The sequence below is a fragment of the Myxine glutinosa genome, chromosome 9, assembly GCF_964187855.1.
Source record: "Myxine glutinosa chromosome 9, kmMyxGlut1.1, whole genome shotgun sequence".
Taxonomy (NCBI): domain Eukaryota; kingdom Metazoa; phylum Chordata; class Myxini; order Myxiniformes; family Myxinidae; genus Myxine; species Myxine glutinosa.
The window spans coordinates 34,238,308-34,257,292 of NC_136269.1; the positions used below are offsets into that span (position 1 = coordinate 34,238,308).

Below are 18,985 nucleotides of genomic sequence, written 5' to 3' on the forward strand. Positions count from 1 at the left end.
CTCGGAGGACGGTAGTTTGCACGCGACCGAGTCATGAAAGACTTCAAAAATGGTACATGCTGCTTCCTTGGTTGATGCTCAGCATTTTAAAAGGATAAAACATGGACAAACTACAATAGGTTGGCAACCATTTCTGCTGCGTTTGAGTTGTTTGTAAGGGAATTCATATGAATTGCTCCCTTCAGGGGAGGGCAGTCTCGGTGCTTTTATCCATTTGAAGCCACACTGGAGGGGTTCTAAAACAGAATACCATTGTGGGTATTCCAAAAGCTTATTGGCTCAAATAACAACAGTATTGAGATATTATTAAACCAGCGAATGTTTCTGACAACCCCGTAAATGTGTTTACTTCCGGATCGACACTCGAAATCAAAATTGTATTGAGTAATTTATGAAACCTCCCATCGACCGTGGGACACCCGCTTAGACCGAGACTTCCACTTATTTTTCGTATCTCAAGGAGTCCTTACAGTAACAGCTCATTTATACATTTATTATAATCCAGAAAAGGTGGGAGCATCTATAAAACAAAGGGAAGGGAGAATAACAGGATTGAGAAAGGAGGTGAGTCTGGTAGGTGGGGTAGGATGAGAGAAGAGGTTGAGGGAAGAGCTAAGTGTGGAGATGGAGCGGGAGTGAAGAGCGAGGTATGGTGGTGGAGAGGAAGGAAAGAGCCATGCATGGGAAAGCGGGGAGGAAAGAGCCATGCGGGGAATGCAAATGTTGGGGGAGGGCGAGTGCAGTTTAAAATAAGAATTGCATACGTAAAAAGATGGTCACTAATTAAGAAGAATCATTCATGGAATACATCATCATAAAATAGATTACATAGAAGTAAACAGAAAGGAAACCCAATCCACAGGCCAGAAAATGAAATTCATTTCAGATTATAATACAGTATATATATACCGTATATACAGGGTGAGTCAAAAGTAGTGCACGATTTCTGTTTATGTATATATATATATATATATTTCTGTCAGTTGATTGTTAGTTTGACATTTGTATTACAGTGTACAAGAAGGTATAAATTAATGAATGACGTTTATCTTCATCAGCTTTCGGCTTGATGAAAACTTTCCCGGAAAGTGGATAGTCCGATCGAGTGGCCGGCACGCTCCCCAGACCTTACACCTCCAGATTTCTTTGTTCGGGGGCTCATGAAAGACCTTGTTTATCGTGAAAAGCCTCGTACCATTCAGGAATTGAAGGCTCAAATCAATGCAAAGTTTGAGGAAATTGATATCGAACTCTGCAAGCGTGTGTGCCACTCTGTGCCTGCTCGGCTGCAATTGTGCATCGATCATGAGGGAGGGCACTTTGAAAATTGCAAGTAAAACAGCTTGGTACACTTCCGTAATAATTTTCCCCCGAATAAATGGTTAGATAAACATGTCATTCATTTATTTATACCTTGTTGTACACTGTAATACAAATGTCAAACAATCAACTGACAGAAATATATATATATATATAAACAGAAATCAGGTGCTACTTTTGACTCACCCTGTATATATATATATATATATATAGTGCAGTACACATATATACAGTATATATACTGTGTACAGTTTTTAGATATGACATATTTAAGTTTTATTCACGAAACAAACTACTCTTTACAGTAACAGTAAGCTATGTATAACCTGTATATTATGAACAATGTTCAGATTCATAGATTGCAATTCAGTACTCTCTCCTGTTTAAAAATATTACAGTAGAGTACTGCATTTTCGAAATTAAATGCATTTAGCAATCATCAGTGGGGTGATAAAACGAAGTTTTTACAAATCCCAGGTGCAGTTTATTGACCTAAACGGTTTGGTTGTTGAGAGTGGGTTTGGTTCCTCGAAGAACGCCCCACTTTTGCTCTCCAGCAACACATCGCTCGACCTTTCTTCTCCAGCCATTCACCATCTCGTCGTAGCCGGCCTGCGAGAAATCCTGAAATGAGATGAGAGGTGGAGGAGGCGATTTCAGCAAGTGTGGTTAAGTTGGGAAGGTGGCATCTATTCATACGGTTAGGGTAAGGGGCATACTCATTTCACATCTTCATATTGTATGTCGTATGTAGACACACAGATATATTTCCCTTCATAGAGTTTGCTTCATGTGTTTGCTGTTTGAGGACATTGCACAATTAACTTGAACAATGGAAGCCAAGCAAGGATGACTTATGGGGCATAATACATTAGTTTCGCTCGGGACAGCACTCTTCACAGAGCATGTGGTCATAAACGTTGTTATTAACGTCTTTTTTTTTTGTATACAAGGATCGAGGCTCGTGTCAGAGCTAACATCAATCACAAAAAATAAAACGGACACACAAAACATACAATAAAGGGAGCGGGAGACGAGATGGGGAGAGAGAGGGAAGCACACAAGTACAACAGCAGAGAACAGGGACATCGGGAGATCTGTGGGAGGGAGAGGGCTTGGGGGGTTGGGGCATGGGAAGGGGGGGGGGGGAGGGAGGAGAGGTATAAAACACATGGACACTGCTAGAACTTCCAGGAAAGAAGTTGGTATTTCAAAAAAAGTGGATCTGGGGTGAATTAACGGGGGTAGAAAAGATCAAGGTTTTGGATGGGGGAAGATAAGAGATGGTGGTGAACAGCTGTTTTAAAGACCTGGAGGGAGGAGTGGGATTGAAGAGAGTGAGGGAGTTTGTTCCAGAGGCGGGAGTAAAGAGCAATGAAGGAGTGAAGGTGAGCAGAGAGTCTTGATTTTGGCAATTTCACCATAAGAGGGTTGCTGGCAGATCTTGTGCGACCTGTAGGAATATTTGGGGGACAGAGCACAGATAGAGCTAGGGGAGCAAGGCCGGAGAGGAGTCGGTGGAAGACAGAAAGACCACCAACCTTTTGACGTTTGACGCGTCATAAACAGTGTTAGCCGAGAACTAACCCCAGACAGGAATTAGAAAAAACTTGGCCAGGGTTCCCCATTACAATGGTCTACTCTCGTGAAAGACACTGTGGGATCTTTAATGTCCACAAGCATAACTTTAGTAGAAGGGACATGCAGCTAGAATGCCCTGCTGAAGCACAACACACTTGTCTCATCCAATATCCTCCCTGCAAAGCACCTTGGGCCAGGAATGACACAGATTTACAATGACATCAGAAAGTATTCACACCCGTCGACTCTTTTTCACTTTTTGTTGTTCAAGCCTGAATTTGCAATGGATTAAATTGAGATTTGTTTTCTCACCAATCTACACGTATTACCCCATAATATCAACGTGGATTTAATTTATTTTGTTGGAAAATTTTACAACATAATTACATTTTTACACAATTCCCACTAAAGTGCTTCCATCGCTAATTTTGTCTCAAAAAGTTTCTTCAAAATCCAACTGATCTGAGTGTGACGTCACATGCAAAAAATCGAAAATACACACATCAGGGCTTTTTTCAGCAGTTTGTGATTGGCAAAAAAAAAATTTTTTGGTCAAAAATCAAAAAATGACCTAAAAAATAGTATGTTTCCCAATTTACTGCAGTTGGGGCGAGGCCAAGTTGGCAGTGCTTCACATGGGTTTCACGTGACTCGAGTTGGACCCGAAGACGGCTGCTCGGCTGGTTTTGTGAATAGCTTGGGCAATGGCGGGGCAGGCAGGGAACCTCCCATGCTCCTTTTTCAAGATAGGCACTGCACTGCTGCTGCGGAAACGATTTTTGTTTATGAAATGAAATTTCCATTTCGTATTATCTGCTTGTTTTTAGGATTTTGATTGGCATCTTTCAAATATACGTAGTACTGCATAAATGTACTTTGTGAAACCCATTCATGAAAATGACCATCATGTGGCAAACAGCCCGAGGAAGATCAATGTCAGTGATGACGATGAGAGGGCAGGGCATGTGAGATGGTACAGTTTCGGGGTGAAGAAGAAGCCGTAAATACGGCTATGTAAAATACCGATTGATGCTGCATTCAATGGTGATCAATGAAACCCCCATATCCGACACTGTGATTCAACGTCTTATTATTACAGTGTATAATGGTGGTGGAACTTATGTTATTTCATTATTTGCAGATATGTTCAGTTATGGGCATTTAGGAACAGTTTTGTGAGGAAATAAAATCTGGAATTGTGGCTTAGAGTAAAATCAATATGCAAAATTTCCTCTTTCCAATCCACCGAGAAAGTACTAAATATTGATATCAGTGAGTGGTTATAAAGACCTTTACCTGACATCTAAGATACCTGACAGGACGAGCATGTATTAGCTTTTCCCAATACCGTGAAATGGGATGAATAGGGACAGCAAGGTGAATAGGGACAGCAAGGTGAATAGGGACAGCAAGGTGAATAGGGACAGCAAGGTGAATAGGGACAGCAAGGTGAATAGGGACAGCAAGGTGAATAGGGACAGCAAGGTGAATAGGGACACAAACTGAAAAAAAGTTCGGAAACTTCTTTCGCTGAAAATTGATAACCATACTGATTTGTTGATATTTGGGTTGAGAGTGTTCTCTTGTTTTTTTAAAAAGCAACTTATAGTCCCTATTAACCCCATATATGGGTTAAATAGGAATAAACAGGATTTTTATGGCTGTCCCTATTCACCCCGTTTTACGGATGATTAGGGACAGTCACTAATACAAAAAAATAATAATCAAGAAATAGGGACAGTTTGGAGAAACTTTTTATCCCATATTTTTTTCATTGGCACCGTGGTTTATATTATGGGTGCTTATTATGTGCATCCATCTGAGCTATCAATTTAGCAATAAGTTGGAAACTCAGGATTGTTTCTTGATTATTATTTTTTTGTGTTAGTGACTGTCCCTATTCACCCGTAAAACGGGGTGAATAGGGACAGCCATAAAAATCCTATTTATTCCTATTTAACCCATATATGGGGTTAATAGGGACTATAAGTTGCTTTTTTTAAAAACAAGAGAACACTTTCAACCCAAATATCAACAAATCAGTCTGGTTATCAATTTTCAGCGAAAGAAGTTTCCGAACTTTTTTTCAGTTTGTGTCCCTATTCACCTTGCTGTCCCTATTCACCTTGCTGTCCCTATTCACCTTGCTGTCCCTATTCATCCCATTTCACGGTACTAGAGTTCTTTGCTGCTCACCTTCACAAACGCCTCTCGGATTTTCTCGACGCATGCAAGCTCCTTGTGCAGGCATTCCACAAACTTGGAAGTACAGTCGGTTGCTTGAACCTCAGAGAATCCTGCATCTTGAAGAGTCTGACAAGGGGAAAGACATGCTCCCACAGTAACTGCCATGACCTTGACAATATAGTAACAATAAAAAAGAAACCTTAAAATAAGCTCCAGAATTTCACTTCCTCTGACATTGAAGAATATTCTAGAATGTACTAGAGGTAATGTCAATGTTTTGGGTATTTTATTATTTTAAAAAAAACAACTACCATTGCCAATGAACCTTGACTGTGTTGCAATGGACCTGCGCTTTGAGGTGGAGAGTTATTATATATTATGGTGGTTCTTGAGCCCATCATTGGTGCTGCAATACCGCCAACAGACCCTGCCATCAGATTTAAACAATGTGCAACTGGACTCCTCCTTCCACAAAAAGTGTCTACATTTTGAGATCCCTCAATATCTTATATCACCCCGCTAGGTGGTGGAAGAGTGACATATTCAACACTCGTCTCTGAGCCGTCTAGTCTGGATTCGATTCCCAGCCCGGCTACGAGCTGTCAATGACGCAGGCATGGCGATTCATTGAAGAGTGTGCACCATCCCACGGATGGATGTTACACTGGACTTCCTGTCTGCTGGCATCAGTTGGTGGATGTTAAAAATCCCATGTTGTCCTTGGCAAAGAGTAGAGGAGCCAGCACCAGCACCCTAAACAAATTACAAATTCCTGCTCTAACCTACAGGGGTGTTGCATCAGCGGCCACACAGCCACAATAAGTCAGCCAATGATGCTACTCACATCATCATTATCATCGACGTCGTTTTACGGTCGTTGCCATGCTCGCATGTGTAAGTTGCATGTTTCAACAGTTTATGCAGGCTGAACAGTTTATGTTTTGTATCCCAATGATAGGCCGGATCTGGATCGTAAATCTGGATCAATGAAATATCATGCTACATATCGTTTTTGGCCCAATTACTCAATGGTGAAGAATCACTTAAAAATTCTCGTATTCGGATCTTCACCAAAATCGAATCGATTCGTCCTTGTCACACACCCATCCTGTTCGGCCAAATCCGTCCATAACTTGATGCTCACCATTTTAAAGGGTCAGAAGCACAAACCATAGGTCGGCAACCATTGTGCAAGCTTGAAGGGCTTCATGGCCTCCTCCTGCCTTTAAGTTCCTTGTAAGGGAGCGTCATGTTACTTTACGAGATGCGATTAAGAAACGAGTCAATACAGTACGAACTTTGCCGCCGAATGATCTATCATCTGCATTATTCTTTTGCCATTAATACATGAAGCCTACTTCAGGTAAATCTCATCCTCGTGGTTGCCTTTAAATTCCAGGTATCACTTGACAAAACTGAACTGCCATATTGTAAATGGACTGTAATCACTTTGAGCCACTTGAATGATGGGTAAATTAATGAGGCTACACGACGAGTCTCCAATGGGAGAAGAAGGAATAAATAAACAAGAAGACGTCATGCGGAGCACAATACTTGCAAAATACGCCGCCCCCCCCCCTCCCCAAGAAAAAAAATTCCATTGATACAGCAAATTGTCCATTTCATCAAGATTAAAATTGACAATATTGATCAAAGCTCGGGTCAATAGGAGGAAAATTGACGATTTTTCAGATGAAAATGATGATTTTGGAAGGTTGACCTTGAGTTGACCTTAGACCTTTTGACCTAAAACAAAATAGTATGTTTCCCAATTTAGTGACTCGATATGCAAATGCTGTTCAATTTTCAAGTCAATCGGTTGAGAATTGACGGCTTTTTAGATGAAATTGATGATTTTAAAAATTTGACCTTAAGTTGACCTTTGACATTTTGACCTCAAAAATAGTTCATTTCCCAATTTAGTGACTTGATATACAAATGCTATTGTATTTTCAAGTCAATCGGATTTAAAATGGCGATTTTAGAAATTTGACCTCCAGATGACCTTTGACCTCAACATCAATAGGCTTCTCAATTGAGACGACTTATACAACTTGAAGTTTCGTGACGATCGGTTTAGAATTGTGACCTGCAGGCCGGTGACAAACAGACAGACAGACAAACAAGAAGACGTCATGCGGAGCACGATACTTGCAAAATACGCCCCCCCCCCCCCCCCCCCAAAAGTTTTCCATTGATACAGCAAATTGTCCATTTCATGAAGATTAAAATTGACAATCTTGATCAAAGCTCGGGTCAACAGGATGAAAAGTGACGATTTTTCAGATGAAAAATTATGATTTTGGAAGGTTGACCGTGAGTTGACCTTTGACCTTTTGACCTCAATAAGTTAGTTTCCCTATTTATTGACTCAATGTGGAAATGCTGTTCAATTTTCAAGTCAATCGGATGAAAATTGAGGATATTAAAAATTTGGCCTATGTTGACCTCAAAAATAGATGGTGGTTGAATTCAGTGACCATATATATAAATCCTCTTAGAAGTTCAAGTCAATCAAATGAAAATTGGTGATTTTAGAAATTTGGCCTATGTTGACCTTTAGGCCTGTGTTTACCTAAAATATAATACGTGGTTGAATTCAGTGACCAGATATGCAAGTCCTTTTCAAATTTCAAGTGAATTGGATGAAAATTGAGGATTTTGGTAATTTGGCCTATGTTGACCTTTTGGTCTATGTGGACCTCAAAAATACTTGGTGGTTGAATTCAGTGACCAGATATGCAAGTCCTCTTCAAATTTCAAGTCAATCGGATGAAAATTGAGGATTTTAGAAATTTAGCAAAGTTGGTGACCTTTGGCCTATGTTGACCTTTTGACCTATTGACCCCAAAAACAATAGGCTTCTTGCTTTTGACCAACTCTACAATTTGGTGAATTTCGTGAAGATCGGTTGAAAATTGTGACCTGTAGGCCAGTGACAAACAGACAGACAGACAAACAGACAGAACCACAAACACAACCGACCAATATACTTGAAAAATCTTCGATTGTGCAAGTAATGAATGAATCAATCAATAACCTTGCCATATGCAGCTACTGTACACAATGCATATCCACGCTTTTTCACATAAGTGGAAAACTCATCCGACCAAGGTCGATCCCCACAGCAGTAATCGGTAATGAGTACACGTCCTCCAGGCTTCAACCATTTCTGCCAACACACAGGGAAACGGAAGTACCAGCAAATATGTCACCACAACATTGCTAGACAATCAATGGGATACTTTCACAAGAGATGACGCGCAGCAGTTGGGTTTATTGCATTATGGAGGGTAGTGCACGAAACACCGAAGGTATTGGGACAGCATGCCCAAAAATGAAGTTGACACTCCACCAACCTGCATTTGCACATTTATCCCCCATGGCAAAGCAACACGTGCTATTCATTACAATGTGCAACAGGTGGATTTCAAAACTCGGTTCCAATCAATGTGTCATGAGTTAAAGAGCCGACTAGTCTTCTTCCTAGAATGGTTCAGGGCCATGCACAGTGTGCACAGGTCGTCGGTGAGGTGTCTGTCACCCCTTTAGCCTTTCAGTTTTATGACGAAAAAAACCAAAAAAAAAACAGATCGCTCCCGATGAACAAGAAGATAGGAAGATGCAGAAACACACATCTCGTTTTTTTATTTTTCTGTTACACACACACACACACACAAACAAACAAACACACACACACACACGAGAGCGGCGGCATGACGTCCTGGTCGTGCCGTCTCCCTCTTGCCTGGGACGGAGAGGACCAGGTGATGTGTTGAATAAATCCGTTTCAAAGTCCGTATAGACTGACCTGAGAAAGGCAGGTATGATGGGACGAGATGGTGGTCGGTCACGCCGTTCAACGTGCATTTGGGCAGCCTAGCTCTGGAGCTTGGTAGTAATTGAGCGCCCCGTGCTGCCGGACAGGAAGGCCCGAGCTTTGATGGACCTCCTCCTGCAGGGCTCCATCCGTTGAGGATGTGAGAGAGTGAGGTGAGATTGAGGATTCGTGCCATTTGCGGCGACTTCGGAGTGCATGGCAGTTTTGATGGGGCGGATGGCCGTGCATGTGGCGTCAGAGATCGCGTGGATCGTCTGGGACGATGCCTGACCTGGCGACTTGCTGGTTTTCTCTGACTTCGTCATGCTGGGAGCGAGGGCCCGGGATTTGGTGACTCCCTTTTAAAACCATGTTAGGCATGCAAGGAACCAAGCTCCGTGAGATCCAGTTACGTGCCGAATACAACAGCTTCATGGGCGGCTTTGGGGGGGAGGAAGCACCCATGGCTTGATGGGTTTTGCCGGCTCTGGCTCATAGAGTAGGACAGACACGCACATACAGGGAGGGGGGCCTGAGATTTGGCTGACCCGAGTGGAAAAGGGGCCTGGATTTGGCTGACCCGAGTGGAAGGGGGGGCCTGAGATTTGGCAGACCTGAATGGAAGGGGGGCCTGAGATTTGGCGCACCCGAGTGGAAGGGGGGCCTGAGATTTGGCAGACCTGAGTGGAAGGGGAGCCTGGATTTGGCTGACCCGAGTGGAAGGGGGGGGCTGAGATTTGGCAGACCTGAATGGAAGGGGGGCCTGAGATTTGGCGCAACCGAGTGGAAGGAATGAGGTGCATTTCGGACCCGAGCCTGCGAAAGATGAGGACCGGTGGTGATGAAGAATGTGAATGGGTCGTGCTTTGCACATGCACAATTATGGTTTATACACGTTTGGCTTTGGTTTTGCTCTTGCTTTGGCAGGTTTTGTTTTGCATGACATCATGTTCTGTGTATTATATGCACACATATTATTTTATGTGTCATATATATATATATATATATATATATCTATATATATATATATATATATATATATATATATATATATATATATATATATATATATATATATATATATATATATATGTATATATATATATATATATATATATATATATAATCGTTAGATTAAATAAGACGCGGACGTAGCTTCAGGACGTCGATCTTTAATTGTCGACCAAGCTTTCGACCAACAAAGGTCTTCTTCTGAGTCAGCCCCAAGTTCAACGGAAGTTTGTGGGACTTCCGTTGAACTTGGGGCTGACTCAGAAGAAGACCTTTGTTGGTCGAAAGCTTGGTCGACAATTAAAGATCGACGTCCTGAAGCTACGTCCGCGTCTTATTTAATCTAACGATTATATATTCAATACAAATGAGACGCCCTGCTCGTACTTTGGAGTTTCTACTATTTCTTACAGTTATATATATATATATATATATATATATATATATATATATATATATATATATATATATATATATATATTGTTGCGAATATGGAATTTGGCCTCCATATCCGCTTGTAAATATTCCCCTATTTTCTCCAATACTCCCCAACTTTCCCCGATCCCCCATTCCCTAGTCCCATTGCATGTAAATAACAATCAGTAGAGCCGACCTTCCCCTTATTCCCCCATTAAATGTCGTGCCCAGGTCCACCGCACCACACGTAGACAACTTTCAGACATCTTCCTAGTTATTCTTATTCTATGTCAGTTAAGGCCTCGTCTCCATTAATTATGACTCTTCGTTGCACCAGAATGTGATTATATGGCATCAGTAGTGAGTTTAGGACCTTTCCCATACCTCCTCCCATCTTCTTCCCCAAACAACAACAATAACAACAACTACAACAACAATTACAACTACAACTACGACTACAACAACAGAGGGGCGGGGAGTGTGCGTCCTCACACCGGCTCGGTTACCCGCCATGACCATACGCTCCACGGCGTTACCCCGAAGGGGCTGGCTGTCAGCTCCTCGTCAGGGGCGGAGCCAGTAACCCCCCCGCACGCACCCAATGAGAAGCAACGTGCCGATTCCACGAGGCGGAGCTAACGAGCCGAGGGCGTGTCACTCCCCGCCGGATATACGCGGCCCCGCGCCGGATGTGACGAGAGATGCGCACCCAGCCTGGAGAGAGAAGTCGCCACCCCTCGAGCGCTGCAATACCTCCACCGCATCTCTTAAACTGGACCGTACGTGATCCTGCCCTGAGCCCAGGTGCACCTGGAGCGATCGCTACCCGCCTGTCCTTTGCATCAAACCCCGTGTGAGTGAGCCTTGTCCCGTTTATCTGTCGTCTGTTGGGAATAATATAAGAGTGTGTTTAAGTGCCCACCTTCCTATGTTTCCCTCTTGTCCCTGTAATCTAAACCTTCCGCATTATTGTAATAACAACCTTTGAGAACCGTATCCCTGGTGTGTCGTGTCGTATTAATTCCAGCCGTGTGTCTTCTTTTTCCTTCATTGGTCTAGCATAGCGCGATTAGTCAACGTTCGGGCACAATCGGGTAACTTGTGCAGACGTGGTCATACCATAAAACCGCTCGGTAAATAACATCCAAGCCACGTCTGTAACAATTGGTGTCGAGGAGTGGAATTCGAACCCGGGACTAAATTAGTTAGGCCCAAATTTTGGGAGGGAAAATCGAGCCGGAGCGCGTACGGCGCTCGACCGAATCGATTCGGAGCGCGTTTCCCGCGCGAAATTATAACGGCGAAATTTGAATTTGTTTTACGAAAATAAAAAATAAAAACCGAATTTTGAAAGTCGCGCTATGGCGGATCAAGACAGCTGGGGTCCGGTAAAGGAGAGTGAGGTAGGGTCGATCCAGGACCAAAATGAGGGACAGGAGGAGAGCGAAGCAGTGAGGGCGGCAGGTTCGCAAAATAGCGCCGTCACGCACGAAGAAGCGGGCGCGCAAAATGGCGCCTCGCTGATCACCGCGCCAGCGACCGTGGCAGCGCCCCCGATGGATTGGGGCCTTTTTTTTATACAAATGAAGGCCCTTATGGCCCAGAATAATGAAGAAATGGCAAACAGAATGGGGAACCGGATGGATGCTCAGGGTGAGCGATTGGAGGGCCAAATGGGGGCCAATAGCCAACGGTTAGAACAAAGAATGGGGTCCAATAGCGAGAAATTGAGGGAGGACATGGGGGCACAGATCGGAGGGTTAGGGAGTAGAATAGAGGGATTAGACAATAATTTTAAGGGATTAGACATGAAATTTGGGAAATTAGACGATAGATTAGGGGAAATACAGGAGGGGTTAACGGGGGTAGAAAACAGAATGGCCGCTCAAGAGAATCAAATGGAAGGGATGCAAAAAGGGTTAGAGGGGTTGGAAAACACCATGGAAGGCAAATTGAGGGACATGAGGGCCCAAGCGGAAAGGGAAGTTAACCAAATGGGGCAGCAGATAGAGGGGGTCAGAATGGGGGTAGAAACCAAACTGGATGCTCACAGGGAGGAAATGGAGCAGATGAGGGTGGCATCTGGGCAGGAGATGCAAGTGATGGGAGAGGAGATCAGAAGAGGAGTGAGTGAGGAGGTCGGAGGAGTGCGCGAGGCGGTGAGGCACTGTAAGGAGCGCATGGAGAAGGAGGTGAGAAAGGGGACTGTAAAGTTACAGGGGGGCATAGAGGTCCTGACGCAGGAGGTGGAGCAGCTGACGGTGGGACAGACGGAGTTAGTGGAGCAGGTTCAAAGGAACACTGCGGTATTAGGAGGTTTAAAAGTGACACAGAAAGAACTAAAAGACGACTTGATAGCGACGAAGAGGGAATGTCAGATGGTACGTGAGGGACTGACAACGAGGTTGGACGAGGTGATAGAGGTAATGGAGACGAAGGACCGGCAGGTGAGGACGCACCTGGAAACGGTCAAGGTAGCCTTAGAGGACGAGCTTGAGGAGACGTACCGGGGAATAAAAGAGGTGAAGCACAAATTAGAAGAAGTGGAAGAAGGGATGAGCGAAATTAAGAAGCGACGGAGAGGGGATAAGAAAGAGATAAAAGAGGAGATAAAAGAATTGGTCCAAAGTCTGTGTTTGGATCGTGATGATGTGCTCATTAACCGGATGAGGGATTCGCAGGTGATGGAGGAGAAGCGAAGAGGAAGAGGACCCGGTGTAAGTGGTGACCAATATGGTCGTGCGTATGATGCGCCAGGGGATTTAATAAGCTTGGGGGTCGAGATGGACCCGGGTGTTCGTGAGAGGCCACTGGTGAAGTGTGCGACAGGTCTGGTGTGCGAAAAAGGAGGTGTGCGAGAAAGTCCGACTCTGGGGTGTGTGAGGAAAAAGTGCACGCCGAGGAGTGAGTGTGCTGGCGAGAGTGAGTCGGTCGTAGCGCGTGTGCGAGGAAGCACGTGGAAGCGCGGTGTGGTGAGTGTTACAGAGGGTGTGACGGGAGAGTGTGCGCAAGAGTATGCGCGAGAAAGGTGTGTGACGGACAGGTGCATGAGGAAAGAGTGCGCTGTCAGAAGTAAGGAAGAGTGTCCACCTGTGGTGAGTGTTACAGAGGGTGTAACGGGAGAGTGTGCGCGAGAAAGGTGTGTGACGGACAGGTGCATGGGGAAAGAGTGCGCTGTCAAGAGTAAGGGTGAGTGCGCTGTCAGGAATGGAGGTGAAAGTAGTGAGAGTGACATGGAGCGTGAGTTAGTTGTGACAGGTGAGCGAGGATGTACACCTGGGATGGAAGGATGCACCCCTGGAATGGTAGAGCGTGAGTGGGAATGCACGCTGGAGTTGGTGGTGAGGCGCGTGGTTGGGTGTGCGAATGAGGGCACACCTGTGATTGTCACAGAGGAGGTGACCGAGGAGGGGGTGCGAAGCGGTGTATTGGTGAGGTGTGCGACCAACGAATGTGTGCCAAAGTGTTCGGTGGTCAGGTGTGTGACCAAGGCTGTGAGTGGAATGAGGGTACCTGGGTGTGTAAGGAAGGGTACGAGGAGCATGGGCACAGCTGGATGTGTGAGCAAGGAACGGGCTGCGGGGTGTAAGCATGCAGGTGAAGCATCGACATTAAACGGGTTAGAGGTTAGGTCGACTTTTAGCCGAATCGGGCCCTCGGTGCGTGCCGGGCCTCGCTTTGAACGGCCGCGTCCAGGCTCCACTAGGTGGAGCGGGCAGCTGGATAGGAAGGGTCGTCATGGCGACCACGTTTTGTGGAGACGTGCCGGCAGGTCGAGATCGGGACATTGGATGGCTCCACGCCGAGGGGGTGCGTGGGATCTCGGCCCGGGTAAGCCCCCGTCCCTGTCCCGAATGCCGGACGCATCCAGCCGCAGGCACAAAACAACCAGCATCCATTGCTTGGCTTTACGAAGCCGGGCTTTGGACAGGAATTGGCGCACCGAGAGGCAGTAGTGAGTAGACTGGGTGATGAGGTTAGTGTTTCGGACCCAAAATTAGAGAAAAACAAAATTTGATGATTGGCAAGGGATTGGCAGTAGTGATTGGCAGATGATGGGCAGTGATTGGCAAATTTTTAATTTGTTGAAATTTGATGTGCAAAATTGGTAGTGAGAGACCCCCGATGTGGTGGGATGGCAAATCCACCATCCCTCACAGGTGGGGGCAAAGGAGCAATAGCTAATGGGGTGTATGGCAGTGAAAACTAGCCCGGGTGGGTTAGGATATTGTGTGTAGGGATCTAGCGAAGATGACAGTAGGTAACGTTAAGGTTAGTTAGTGACTGATACCTGTAGTGGGGACGCAGGTAGATTAGTGTGGATTATAATGACGAGGGAGCGCAATAGTTTAAAGGGACGACTGGGAAGCGCAAGTTTCAGAAGGGAGTAGTTAGCTGAGATGATGCCGTGTTTGTGAGAATTGAACAGGTGTGATTGCACAGGTGTGCAACTGGACAGGTGTGTGGAGCAGTGTATGAGTAGTGAGTGTGTGGATCAGCGCGAATGCGCTTGGGGAGAGAAGGGTGCAGGTGGCACCAGGTGTGAGAGCACAGGTGTGCAAGTACAGGTGTGTGGAGAGAGTTGGAGTAAGTGGTACGGAGTGGTGTGCATGGTGCGAAGGTGTGGATGGGGGAAGAGTGGACCCCTTTCACGAGTACCCGGGGCGGGTAGTGTAAGTGTTAGGTAGAGGGTGCAGGTAAATTGTGGTTGGATATTGGCATTTGTGGTGCGGTTGCAGAATGGTGTTGTGAATGGGTGCATTAGTGTTGTGGAAATGGCTGGGCGTGTAGCCTGTTAGTGTGTGTAGTTGGTTGAGCACTCCACCACTGTGAGGATGTCGGCCAGGTGAGGCCGCAGGTGGGCTCTGGGAGCCGGTAGAGTTGTGGATGGGGCCCGAGGATCCGGAGGACGGACCCGGGTAGCCCAGTGCCAGAGAGGGCACCGAGTGGGGAGAGTGCCAGAGGGCCTTCCCCAGGTAGTTAGGTTAGGGTAAGGAGCAGGTAAGCTCGGAGGCAACTGCAGTGGTGGAGGTGTGCAGGTGGGTAGACCCGCTGGGAGAGGTACACGCCACAGCCCAGAAATTGTGCGAGGGCACCGGGAGATGAATCGGGGGAGTGAGACCCCAAATTGAAAAGCACCACAGTTTGGCCAATGGGAATTGGTTTTTAGAACCCGTAGTGTAAGAGGGCCAATGGTTTGGCCGGAGAAAGACCCCGGGTAGTGTAAAGTTGTTAAAGTCATTTAGGAAATAGTTAGGATTGATGAACCTGTCGCACCATACGCAGCCACTTACCTGTGGTGATGATGATGACTCCACACCTGTGTTTTCTTTGTTTTGTTGCAGGAGATGAATCGCTGTGTGGATTTGTGAGACGCATCACGACGTGGATGAGACATTGGAGTGATTCCATCTCTCCCTCCCTAGGAGGGACTGATGATGAATTGGTGATGGCAAATTATGATGTTGAGTTGGAGATGGCAAATTTTGATGAGAGTTGAAAATGGCAAATTTGATTGGTTAGGAGGGAGAGAAGACGAATTTGGTATATGGGAGGAACGGGGAAGACAGTAGGGATGTTTGTTGATTTGTAAAGTAGATGTTTATGGGTAGTGTTGTGTTGTGTGGATACAGTAAGGGGTAAGGGAGGGGCCATGTAGGTTACCTGGTGGGGGGGGGGGCGTACGATAGGAACGTACCTGTCTCACCTGGTTCCCATGTGCCCCCAGTGTGCATCACCTTACATTGCGTGCACTTTTGCGCCCTTACCACCTTACTCACTTGTCTGCTTCTTTTGTCTCCCACCTCCGAGGATCTGGCTTTGGGGTAGAGAGAGAGGAGAGAGAGGTGCTGGCTGCGCAGTTGTGGGCCTGCACTTTCGCTGTTTGCTGCCGGGATCGATACACCATATGGACCGCAATGTTTGTGGCCACCCACAATGGACCGCAGTTCGTTTGCGGCCAAGCACCACCCGGGGATGGACCTATGGATCAACGTGGCACCTATGCCATACAGGTGAACCACTTTTAGTCAACACCAAGTGCACCACAAGAAGAGCAAGAGACACCTGCAGGGTTAGGGGTTGTCGAATTTATTTTTATTCCAATGAACAATGGTGACTGCACCGATTGGTGGTGGGGTGGTGCTGTTGATGCTCGGGAAGGGTGCTCTGCACGTTATTAAAGGCCGTCGGCCACAGAGCACTCGTGGGTTGGTGTATCGATGTTGGCAAGCGCGCTCTCTCTCTCTCTATGCATAACATCTGCATGTGTTCCTCCAAAGACAGGTCCTGGATCGTAGTGTAGATATCAGCGTAATCTTGTAAATAATGCTCCCTACCGGCTGTATGTGTAGTTTGAGAATTCTTTCCGGATTCGGTTATCCTGTGGGTGTGTTTCTGTGAGGAGAAGGGTGCAACGTCGCAGGGGGACATATTTACTCATTTGTGAATATCTGTAAAACTGTCGCACTCAGGGTAGAGTTAATAGTAGAGGGAACTACATTGCGTGCCACACTAAAGTAGGTAAAAATTTATCGGGTCGGGACGCCCCGAGGGTAGAGAAGGGTGCAATGTTGCGAATATGGAATTTGGCCTCCATATCCGCTTGTAAATATTCCCCTATTTTCTCCAATACTCCCCAACTTTCCCCGATCCCCCATTCCCTAGTCCCATTGCATGTAAATAACAATCAGTAGAGCCGACCTTCCCCTTATTCCCCCATTAAATGTCGTGCCCAGGTCCACCGCACCACACGTAGACAACTTTCGGACATCTTCCTAGTTATTCTTATTCTATGTCAGTTAAGGCCTCGTCTCCATTAATTATGACTCTTCGTTGCACCAGAATGTGATTATATGGCATCAGTAGTGAGTTTAGGACCTTTCCCATACCTCCTCCCATCTTCTTCCCCAAACAACAACAATAACAACAACTACAACAACAATTACAACTACAACTACGACTACAACAACAGAGGGGCGGGGAGTGTGCGTCCTCACACCGGCTCGGTTACCCGCCATGACCATACGCTCCACGGCGTTACCCCGAAGGGGCTGGCTGTCAGCTCCTCGTCAGGGGCGGAGCCAGTAACCCCCCCGCACGCACCCAATGAGAAGCAACGTGCCGATTCCACGAGGCGGAGCTAACGAGCCGAGGGCGTGTCACTCCCCGCCGGATATACGCGGCCCCGCGCCGGATGTGACGAGAGATGCGCACCCAGCCTGGAGAGAGAAGTCGCCACCCCTCGAGCGCTGCAATACCTCCACCGCATCTCTTAAACTGGACCGTACGTGATCCTGCCCTGAGCCCAGGTGCACCTGGAGCGATCGCTACCCGCCTGTCCTTTGCATCAAACCCCGTGTGAGTGAGCCTTGTCCCGTTTATCTGTCGTCTGTTGGGAATAATATAAGAGTGTGTTTAAGTGCCCACCTTCCTATGTTTCCCTCTTGTCCCTGTAATCTAAACCTTCCGCATTATTGTAATAACAACCTTTGAGAACCGTATCCCTGGTGTCGTGTCGTATTAATTCCAGCCGTGTGTCTTCTTTTTCCTTCATTGGTCTAGCATAGCGCGATTAGTCAACGTTCGGGCACAATCGGGTAACTTGTGCAGACGTGGTCATACCATAAAACCGCTCGGTAAATAACATCCAAGCCACGTCTGTAACAATTGGTGTCGAGGAGTGGAATTCGAACCCGGGACTAAATTAGTTAGGCCCAAATTTTGGGAGGGAAAATCGAGCCGGAGCGCGTACGGCGCTCGACCGAATCGATTCGGAGCGCGTTTCCCGCGCGAAATTATAACGGCGAAATTTGAATTTGTTTTACGAAAATAAAAAATAAAAACCGAATTTTGAAAGTCGCGCTATGGCGGATCAAGACAGCTGGGGTCCGGTAAAGGAGAGTGAGGTAGGGTCGATCCAGGACCAAAATGAGGGACAGGAGGAGAGCGAAGCAGTGAGGGCGGCAGGTTCGCAAAATAGCGCCGTCACGCACGAAGAAGCGGGCGCGCAAAATGGCGCCTCGCTGATCACCGCGCCAGCGACCGTGGCAGCGCCCCCGATGGATTGGGGCCTTTTTTTTATACAAATGAAGGCCCTTATGGCCCAGAATAATGAAGAAATGGCAAACAGAATGGGGAACCGGATGGATGCTCAGGGTGAGCGATTGGAGGGCCAAATGGGGGCCAATAGCCAACGGTTAGAACAAAGAATGGGGTCCAATAGCGAGAAATTGAGGGAGGACATGGGGGCACAGATCGGAGGGTTAGGGAGTAGAATAGAGGGATTAGACAATAATTTTAAGGGATTAGACATGAAATTTGGGAAATTAGACGATAGATTAGGGGAAATACAAGAGGGGTTAACGGGGGTAGAAAACAGAATGGCCGCTCAAGAGAATCAAATGGAAGGGATGCAAAAAGGGTTAGAGGGGTTGGAAAACACCATGGAAGGCAAATTGAGGGACATGAGGGCCCAAGCGGAAAGGGAAGTTAACCAAATGGGGCAGCAGATAGAGGGGGTCAGAATGGGGGTAGAAACCAAACTGGATGCTCACAGGGAGGAAATGGAGCAGATGAGGGTGGCATCTGGGCAGGAGATGCAAGTGATGGGAGAGGAGATCAGAAGAGGAGTGAGTGAGGAGGTCGGAG

General features: G+C 46.3%; 1 protein-coding gene across 6 annotated transcripts in view; it reads right to left on the reverse strand.

Moving 5' to 3' along the window:
* Positions 1–477: 477 nt before the first annotated feature.
* The window catches only part of LOC137435485 (uncharacterized), a 91,348-nt gene continuing 72,840 nt past the window's right edge, over positions 478–18,985 (reverse strand). For all 6 annotated transcript variants that reach the window (XM_068129309.2, XM_068129308.2, XM_068129311.2 and 3 more), the window contains exons 10-12: positions 8,129–8,260; positions 5,098–5,214; positions 478–1,944 (exon numbers count right to left, since the gene is read on the reverse strand). In XM_068129309.2, the coding sequence (XP_067985410.2) occupies positions 1,813–1,944; positions 5,098–5,214; positions 8,129–8,260 (381 nt within the window). In that variant the 3' untranslated portion in view covers positions 478–1,812. The remainder of the gene's footprint in view (positions 1,945–5,097; positions 5,215–8,128; positions 8,261–18,985) is intronic.